Source organism: Piliocolobus tephrosceles, chromosome 17 (genome assembly GCF_002776525.5).
Source record: "Piliocolobus tephrosceles isolate RC106 chromosome 17, ASM277652v3, whole genome shotgun sequence".
Classification (NCBI taxonomy): Eukaryota; Metazoa; Chordata; class Mammalia; order Primates; family Cercopithecidae; genus Piliocolobus; species Piliocolobus tephrosceles.
In genome coordinates, this window is record NC_045450.1 from 27238011 (window position 1) to 27248025 (window position 10015).

At 48.2% G+C, this 10015-nt stretch overlaps 1 protein-coding gene across 5 annotated transcripts in view; it reads left to right on the forward strand.

The window, feature by feature from the left end:
• Positions 1 to 9972, forward strand: part of SGF29 (SAGA complex associated factor 29) — a 36792-nt gene extending 26820 nt beyond the window's left edge. For 3 of the 5 annotated variants that reach the window (XM_026455396.1, XM_026455397.1, XM_026455398.1), the window contains 4 exons: positions 1536 to 1625; positions 5393 to 5468; positions 6129 to 6201; positions 9592 to 9972. In XM_026455396.1, coding sequence (XP_026311181.1) covers positions 1551 to 1625; positions 5393 to 5468; positions 6129 to 6201; positions 9592 to 9694 — 327 coding nt within the window. In that variant the 5' untranslated portion in view covers positions 1536 to 1550 and the 3' untranslated portion in view covers positions 9695 to 9972. The remainder of the gene's footprint in view (positions 1 to 1535; positions 1626 to 5392; positions 5469 to 6128; positions 6202 to 9591) is intronic. The other 2 variants (XM_026455394.1, XM_026455395.1) reach the window with 2 other exon arrangements.
• The last annotated feature ends 43 nt before the right edge of the window (positions 9973 to 10015 follow it).

Here is a 10015-nt window from a genome sequence, read left to right on the forward strand (position 1 = left end):
TGATCTGCCTGCCTCGGCCTCCCAAAGTGCTGGTATTACAGGCATGAGCCACCACACCCGGCCCTAATTATCTTTTATTGTATAGAAGCATTTTATTTTCATCAGAGTACATTAATCTTGATTGAGATATTTTACAGTAGTTAATTTCTCTTCCCATGCTTGCTGAGCGTGATGGCTCATGCCTGTAATCCCAGCACTTTGGGAGACCGAGGCAGGCGGATCACTTGAGGTCAGGAGTTTGAGACCAGTCTGGCCAACATGGTGAAACCCCATCTCTACTAAAAATACAAAAATTAGCCAGATGTAGTGGCACATGCCTGTAGTCTCAGCTACTCAGGAGGCTGAGGCAGGAGAATTGCTTGAACCTGGGAGGCAGAGATTGCAGTGAGCCAAGATCGCACCACTGCACTCCAGCCTGGGTGACAGGGCAAGACTCTGTCTCAAAAAAAAAAAGTTATCTCCCCATTATAAGAAAGTAACAGTGTTTTATGACTTGGAAAGTGTCTTCATATAAAATCTTATTTGAATCTCCCAAAATATAGCAGAGATGATTCCCATTTTACAGATTAAAATATGGATACCAGAAATGTTTGAATCATTTGTCAGGATATTGGCAGCAGAGCAGGGGCTAAGAGTATGCTGTCTTTTTAAGGCACTTAATATTGACTCCTTGACTCTTTGACTTGGTCGAACATATGACATTCAAACGTATCATTAGGGTGGAGGAGAATCTGAGGATAGCTTGCCACTGTATTCATTTCTTATGGCTGCCATAACAAGTTACTGCAAACTGGGTGGCTTAAGACAAGAGAAATTTATTCCATCACAGTTCTAGGGGTCATAATTCCAAAATCAAGATGTCAGTTTGGTTGCAAAGACAAGGGATTGGTTGCTTCTTGGAGGCTCAGAAAGGGCTGTTACTCCCTGCATCTCTCCTGGCTGGTTGGGTGGCTGCTGGCAGTCCTTGGCATCCCTTGGCTTGCAGCTGTCCAAGTTCAGTCTCTGCTTCTATCTGTACCTGGCTGTGTGTCTGGATTAAGGGCCCACCCTATTCTACGATGACCTCATCTTAGTGACATCTTATATACTTCTGCAAAGATCCTGATTCCAAACAAGTTTACATTACAGGTCCCACAGTTAGGACTACAATGTATCTTTTTATTATTATTATCTTTTAAAGAGATAGAGTGTCATGTTGTGTAGGCTGGAGCACAATGGCGCAATCATAGCTCATTGCAGCCTCGACCCCCTAGGCCCTAGCGATCCACTCACCTCAGCTACTCGAATAGCTGGGACTACAGATATGTGCCACTATGCTGGGGCAAGTTTTTAATTTTTTTTTTTTTAAATGGGATCTCACTGTGTTGCCCAGGCTGGTCTCAAACTCCTGGCCTCAAGCAATCCTCCCACCTTGGCCTCCCAAAGTGCTGGGATTACAATGTTAGCCTCCAGGCCTAATGTATCTTTAGAGGAGGTACAGTTCAGCCCACAGCAGCCACTAACAGAGTTCTCTTCTGTCCTCACTCCCCCACCAGGCGCACCTGTAGACAATGGCCCTCGTGTCTGCCGATTCCCGCATTGCAGAACTTCTCACGGAGCTCCATCAGCTGATCAAGCAAACCCAGGTAAGAAGTCACCACTCTCCATTTCCAGATGGGAACACAGGCTTTGATGCTGAACTGTGAAGTGGGGGTGGCATTTGTATTCAGAGAGATTGGACACGCAGGAACCAAAATGATGTAACAAAGGTGAGAGGAAGGGAATTTGGGGTATGGCTACTATGCCTGTTGGATTTTCTACATGTACAGGATTTCATGATTCATTTTGTTTGACAGCTATCCTGAGATAGAATTCACATGCCATTCAATGCACCCATTGAAAGTTTATAATCCAGTGGTTTTTCGCAACTCACAAAGTTGTGCAACCATTACCACAATCAATTTCAGAACATTTTTAGCACCTAACAAAAATGGCCCATATTTTTCCTTATACCCTATTAATTCAGGCAAACAAAAACACTTTTTTTTTTTTGAAACGGGGTCTCACTGTGTCATCTAGGTTGGAGTGCGGTGATGTGAGCTCGGCTCACTGCAAGCTCCGCCTCCTAGGTTCAAGCGATTCTCCTGCCTCAGTCTCCCTAGTAGCTGGGATTATAGGCACACACCACCATGTCTGGCTAATGGTTTTTGTATTTTTAGTAGAGATGGGGTTTTGCCATGTTGGCTGTCTCTACTAAAAATACAAAAATTACATAGACATGGTGGCGGATGCCTATAATTCCAGCTACTCAGAAGGCTGAGGCAGGAGAATCACTTGAACCTGGGAGGTGGAAGTTGCAATAGCACCACTGCACTCCAGCCTGGTCGACAAAACAAGACTCTGTCTCAAAAACAAAAAAAAGCTATTTTTCCCCTATTTGATATCTTTTCTTTCACAGATACAAGGGAGATGTATATTGGTGCCTGTAGCTCACTTGGGCTATCGGCATGCCCCACCATATTTTGCCCACGATAATCAGGGTTTATAGCTACACAGGGATCAGCTTGCTGGCAGTTGTGTACCACACAGCCAGGAAGGAGTAGATCCCAGAAATTCCTTCCCAAAAGATATCCTTTTTTAGACGTAACCTGGAGAGTAAAAGTCAGAAGATGCCGGCACTCATTGCTAAGTGAAAGATGCCAGTCTGAAAGGTTACGTGCTGTCTATTCCAACTGTAAACAAAAAGCAAAACTGGAGAGAATGAAAGGATGAGTGATAGCCGGGGCCTTGGGAGAGACAGGATAAAAGGGATGGGTAGGTGGAGCACAGAGGATTTTAGGGAGTGGAACTCTTCTGCATGGTACTGTGATAGTGGGCACGCAACATGATGCGTTGTCCAAACCCATAGAACTACAGAACACATGGAGTTAACCATCATGGGGATGGATGTAGTTAATTATCTAACAGTATCGGCTCATCAGTTGTAGCAAACGCACCACACTAATGCAAGATGTTAACAATAGGGGAGACTACAGGGCAGAGCAGGTATACATACGGGAGCTCTGTGCCATCAGCTCAGCTTTTCTGTAAACCAAAACTGCTCTAAGGAAGAGTTTATTAATCAAATGAATTGTAAAATAAAGGAAAAAAGGGCCGGGCGTGGTAGCTCATGCCTGTAATCCCAGCATGTTGGGAAGCTGAGGCGGGTGGATCACCTGAGGTCAGGAGTTCGAGACCAGCCTGGTGAACATGGCAAAACTCCATCTCTACTAAAAATTAGCTGGATGTGGTGGTACATGCTTGTAATCCCAGCTACTAGGGAGGCTGAGGCAGGAGAATCGCTTGAACCTGGGAGGTGGAGGTTGCAGTGAGCCAAGATCGCACCACTGCACACTAGTCTGGGCTACAAGAGCGAAATTCCATCTCAAAAAAATAAATAAATAAAGGAAAAAAAGATACTGGCAGATTGCGCATTCCATTCAGTCATCCACAGTTAGACTAGTTTATCATCATCCCATACAACCAGGGTGTCCCTCAGCCAGCTGCCGCCAAGTTCCCAGACTCCCATCTCACCCGTCAGCTTCCAAAAGCAGGTGTGGTCCTGACAGACACAGGGCTTCGCCCTTTCAGGCACCCGGTGTAACTGACCTAAGAGATGGCATTCTCTCTCTCTGAGCCTCTCTTAAGGTATGAATACAATATTGGATTTCCCTCATCACGTAACCCATTTAATTTGTTCTGTTAACTCGGCTACTATTTTTCCTCTCCATTTGTGATTGGTTTTCACCCAAACTTTTCCACCTTTGGAAGGGATGTTAGCTTTGGCCACTGTACCTGGTCCAGATTGCAGTGGCAGCAGTACTAGTCTAGCATGTGTCCCCGCTAACCCCAATCCATTCCCATTTGTATAGGGTGGGGCCACACAGGTATAGACTATCGGCCGTCTGGAGCACTAGGCAGCTATGTTCACTGTTAACCTCATTTTGCAGGTTGTGGTAAAGGCACAACCCACCCATCAGGCACTTAAAAATTCTCACATGAAGGCTAAAAAGCATAGTCATAATTTCTTGCTTAGGAACCATGTCACTTTCTAGCATCTTCAGTCACAGCTCTGCTCCAAGGACCACTGATATGGGAGGAACTGCACCAGTGTTCTTCCCCATATCAGTTGATCCTACCTGTATGTGTCAATTTCTGGACTCTGGATTCTGTTCTGTTGATCTATATGCCAGTACCACACCATCGTGATTACCATAGCTTCGTAGTAAATTTTGAAATTGGGAAATGTGAGTTCTCCAACTCTTTTTTTTTTTCCCCCCAAGATTGGGGATAATCTGGATCCCATGAATTTCCATATGAATGTTTGGATGAACTAGTCAGTTTCTGCAAAGAAGTCAGCTAGAATTTTGATGGGGATTGCATTGACTGTATAGATTGATTTTGTCTCTTGGATAAAGGACTATTGTTAAAGATATCACTTATGATTTAACTTTAATGCCCTCTTTTTTTTTTTTTAAACAGAGTCTCACTCTGTCGCCCAGGCTGGAGTGCAGTGACACAATCTCAGCTCACTGCAACCTCCACCTCCCAGATTCAAGCAATTCTCCCACCTCAACCTCCCGAGTAGCTGGGACTATAGGCACATGCTACAATGCCCGGCTAATTTTTGTGTTTTTAGTAGATGCGGGGTTTCACCATGTTGGCCAGGCTGGTCTTGAACTCCTGACCTCAAGTGATTCACCCACCTTGGCCTCCCAAAGTACTGGGATTACAGGCTTGAGCCACTGCACCAGGCCCTTTAATGTCTTTTGTAATGCTTTTGCATTAGTCAAAGGAGAAAATCATCTTGAACTCCTGAATTTGGATTTAGAAAATCAGGTCCATGGCCGGGCACCCTTGCCTGTAATCCCAGCACTTTGGGAAACCGAGGCAGGTGGATCACGAGGTCAGGAGTTCAAGACCAGCCTAGCCAACATGGTGAAACCCTGTCTCTACTAAAAATACAAAAAATTAGGCCAGGTGCGGTGTCTCACGCCTGTAATCCTAGCACTTTGGGAGGCAAGGTGGGCAGATCACAAGGTCAGGAGATCGAGACCATCTTGGCTAACATGGTGAAACCCCTCTCTACTAAAAATACAAAAAATTAGCCGGGCGTTGTGGCGGGCGCCTGTAGTCCCAGCTACTCGGGAGGCTGAGGTAGGAGAATGGTGTGAACCTGGGAGGCGGAGCTTGCAGTGAGCTGAGATCGCGCCACTGTACTCCAGCCTGGGCAACAGAGAGAGACTCCGTCTCAAAAAAAAAAAAGAAAGAAAATGAGGGCCATGTTTTGGGGATGGGGACTCTGGCCTGGCTCGCAGGATGCCACAGCAGCACAAAGGGCCACCGTCATGTCCTGCTTCTCTTTTCCTTACAGGAAGAGCGTTCGCGGAGCGAACACAACTTAGTGAACATCCAGAAGACCCATGAGCGGATGCAGACAGAGAACAAGAGTGAGTAGCTGGGCTCAGGAGAGAAAGGTGATGAGATGGGGCTGGGGAGGGTATGGCCAAGACTGGGACCGAGGTGGTCATTGTATTCAAAATAGATGTGCATGTATCTGCATATTCCAAAATGCAGCAGGGGGGACAGCTTTCCGTTAATCTGGGTGACCTGAAGAACTAAAATCCCTCCACTCTGAGGATTCGAAAGGCAGTGAAATGAGGCTGTATCTAGGGAACCTTGCCCTTAGAACGCACAAGCACCCCAGTTAGCTGGTGTTTTCTAGAAAGGAGCTTCGTTCCCAGGCGGTCCCTGCATATGCCCTGAGGCCCTCAGGTGGTCAGATCCTGGGGCTGGGGCTTTCTTACTCTGGGTAACTCTGAGAATTGTGTCTTCCTGGGTCCTGACAAATCATTTTCTGCGTGTGTCATGATGGGGAAAAGGTAAGACAGTCCTCTCGCAGATGCAGGGATGGCATTTGTACCATATGGAAATGCGGATTCGTAGAGCCTGGGGACATCCGTCTGGGGAGCACTCCTGAGCCAGCAGAGCTCTGACTGAAGCTACGGCCTCTCTGTGCCTCCGCGAGTGTGATTCCGGTGCATGGAAGCAGTGCCATGCTACTGTGCCTGCCCTGGCCCTGCATCCTGATCCCTATGTTTCCTCTGCAGTTTCTCCCTATTACCGGACAAAGCTGCGTGGCCTCTACACAACCGCCAAGGCCGATGCAGAGGCTGAGTGCAAGTGAGTACTGTGCTCCCGCTCCACCGCCGCTCCCTCCTTGCCTTGGCGCTAGGCTGCAAGCACATTTGGACCAAGTCCCCAGCCTGCCTTCCTCCCATGGATAAGCTGATTGCTACTCCCAGCCTCTCCCTTGGGTCCCGCATTTCCTGGCCCACTGCTAGGCCCACTTTTCAGTTATCTCTGCTGCTAACGCCTTTACAGAAGGCGGCAAGGCTTGACTCAACACTGCCATTTCCTGGTTCTGTGACCTTGGCAGAGTCATTAAAATAGGAATATCAGGAGCTGGGTAGCTCAGATTTGTAATCACAGCATTACAGAGACGATTGGGAGGCCGAGGTCAGAGGATCACTTGAACCCAGGTGTTTGAGACCAGCTTGGGCAATAAAGTGAGACTTTGTCTTTACAAAAAAATGTTTTGATTAGCTGAGCGTGGTGGCATGTGTCTGTAAGCTTGGCTGGGAAGTCATGCTCAGATGACCTAAAGTTTTTATGGTTCTGAGATGGAGAAGTTTCACTTCCAGAAAACTGCTGCTTTTAAAATGATCCTAAGGCCGGGTAGGCACAGTGGCTCATGCCTGCAATCCTGAGGTGGGCGGATCACCTGAGGTTGGGGGTTTAAGACGAACCTGGCCAGCATAGCAAAACCCCATCTTTACTAAAAATACAAAAATTAGCCAGGTGTGGTGGCGCACGCTACTTGGGAGGCTGAGGCAGGAGAATCCCTTGAATCCAAGAGGTGGAGGTTGCAGTGAGCTAAGATCGTGCCACTGCACTCCAGCCTGGGCAACAGAGGGAGGCTCTGCCTCAAAAAAAAAAAAAAAAAAACTAAAATAAAAAATAAAATTATCTAAAAACATTGTTTCCTTGAATCTCTACAGTGAAACTGCAGTAACTTTAGGAACTTGAACATTATATTCCTCTCCTTTGAAAACACACTGGTTCTCAAGTCTGACTGTGCCCAGAGGCTCTGTTTGTTTGGGGTGGAGCTCCAACATTGGTGTTAACTATCTGACATTTCCTCACTAGGAGGATTCAGGCTTTACACTTTTGGCACAGAAGAGATAAGAGATATCATATTAGACGGCATAGGATGCTGTCTGTCCCATTGGTTAAAGTGGTAACTTCCACGTTTCTCTTGTATCAGATACTACTGTTTTCCATTGTGTGATTGATTGATTGATTAAGACAGGGTCTCACTCTGTCGTCCAGGCTGGAGTGGAGTGGCATGATCATGGCTCACTGCAGCCTCAAACTGCTGGGCTCAAGTGATCCTCCTGCGTCAGCCTCCTGAGTAGCTTGGACTATAGGCGCATGCCACCACCCTGCCTAATTTTTGTATTTTTTGTAGAGATGGGGTTTCGCCATGTTGCCCAGGCTGGTCTTGAACTCCTCAGTTCAAGCATTCCACCCACCTCGGCCTCCCAAAGTGCTGGGATTACAGGTGTGAGCCTCTGCACCTGGCCTCCGTTGCGTAATTAGTAAGTGTCTTGTAGGGAGATACTTTGAGACTAACTATCCCGTTCATATCAAACACACTAGTTTTAGCATCCATTTGTGATTTGTGCATGAAACAATTGAGATTTTTTAAAGTTCCCCCAGGAGATTCTGATGCCCACCAAGGTTTAAAAGCCACTTCAGTAACACGTCACAGAAGACAATTTAGGACAGGCTGCATAAAACTATGTCCTCCAAACAGGCCTGGCAGCAGTGATGAGACTCTCAGAGTTCCCTTTGGCCCTGTGGCTCTTGCTCCTTCTCTGCTTTCTGGGGTCCCATTGCTCACAGCCTGAGGTGACACTGGCTGGGCCATCCCTGCATCATATGCAGCAGGCAAGCTGTTTCCTGTCCCTGCGGTTTTTTGGCTGCCCTTGGCCTACCTCCATCTTCTGGCCCTGGCCTGGTGACATCCATGAGTCCCATGCCCTGGGGCACCCCCGGACATCTCCCGAGATGTTGCATCATGCCCAGTTCCTATGCATCTCCTTCCTGCCACACAAAGGTCTTTAGAACTCCGGGTCATTTCAGAAGCGCTTGCCAGAGGAATGGACCAGGGTTTGCCATGGTATCAGGGGAGAATAAAATGACCCAAAGTGGAGTTTGTGCTGCTGACTGCTGTGGAAATATTCTTATTTTTTTAAATGGAGTTTTGCTCTGTCACCCAGGCTAGAGCGCAGTAGCACGATCTCAGCTCACTGCAAGCCCTGCCCCCAAGGTTCAAGCGATTCTCTTGCCTCAGCCTCCCAAGTAGCTGGGATTACAGATGCCCGCCACCATGCCGGGCTAATTTTTGTATTTTTAGTAGAGAACGGGTTTTGCTATGTTGGCCAGGCTGGTCTCAAGTGATCCCCCTGCCTCAGCCTCCTAAAGTGCTGGGATTACAGGCGTGAGCCACCGCACACAGCCCTGCTGTGGAAATACTCTTTGGGAAGATTCCCTGAGATTTAGGATGAAGAAGCCTGACTTCAGCAAAGCTCTGTGTTTGCTTCTGCTGGGTTCCTTGGGTTCCTGCCATCCTGGAATCCCCATAAACTTCACAGAGGCTTCCTGGGGATGCAAGGCCATGCAGGGGGTCTGTGTTTGGGTGCAACCTTTCAGAAAGGATGAGTTCCTTCCACCCAGTACTGCTCTGAGCCAACACCTCTCCCCAGAGTCTCCCCTCTTTTTGCGTGACCTGGGGCCCCTCTCCTCATTTCAGGAGGTTCTGGCAGCCTTTCTGCAGGGTTTGCCGAAGGCCTCTTGCCTGTGTCCTTTCCTCTCTGGGATCCTGTATTCTCTTAGTTTTTGGCCTGCTGCTTTCTACCACCTTATTTTTTATGTTCTTAAGACTAAAAAACACATACTGAAGATTTCTAGTTTTCTTTTTTTTTTTCTGAGATGGAGTTTCATTCTTTTTTGCCCAGGTTGGAGTGCAATGACGTGATCTTGGCTCACTGTAACCTCTGCCTCCCAGGTTCAAGCGATTCTCCTGCCTCAGCCTCCCAAGTAGGTGGGAATACAGTTACAGATGCTCGCCACCACGCCTGGCTGATTTTTGTATTTTTAGTACAGATGGGTTTTTGCCATGTTGGTCAGGCTGGTCTTGAACTCCTGACCTCAGGTGATCCACCCTCCTCGGCCTCCCAAAGTGCTGGGATTACAGGTGTGAGCCACCACACCCAGAAACCCAGGCAGATTTCTAGTTTTCACCAGTGAGGTTGGTCTGAATAACCCAGCCCGCCTTGACCAGAATAGGAAACTGCACACACCTGTCATTCCACCTGTGCAGGAGGGACTGCTGGAGCCTGGGACCAGCCTGGGCAATGTAGGGAGACCCAAAACAGAAAAAATGGAAATGAAGTCTATGCTATGTGTGTCAACCAAACCCTCTTTCTCCCTTCTCCCCGCCCTCAGCATCCTTCGGAAAGCTCTGGACAAGATTGCGGAAATCAAGTCTCTGTTGGAGGAGAGGCGGATTGGTGAGTGGGAGAGGACGTGCTGGGAGGTCCTTTGCTAGGACAAGGGAGGCCCTGTGGGCAGCAGTCACCCTCCCGTGGGGGCCTGCAGCCACCGCCTGCTGGGATCCTCTCACGGAGTCTCTGCCACTGAGAAGGGACAGGAGATCATTCACAGTGCCCAGAGGCAGGGGTTTCCCAGTTCTCCCTCAGCAGCCAGAGATCATCCCGCCGCAGCCCCTCATCACCTGCCCCTTCCGGGGCCTGGGCCAATCACCCCCTCCTTCCTGCCATGGCCCACGCCCATCTCTTGTCCTGGCTGGTTTCTGCAGAGCCACACACTGTGTGTCGTAAAGCCAGCTTTCCAGACCCCTTCAGCCTGC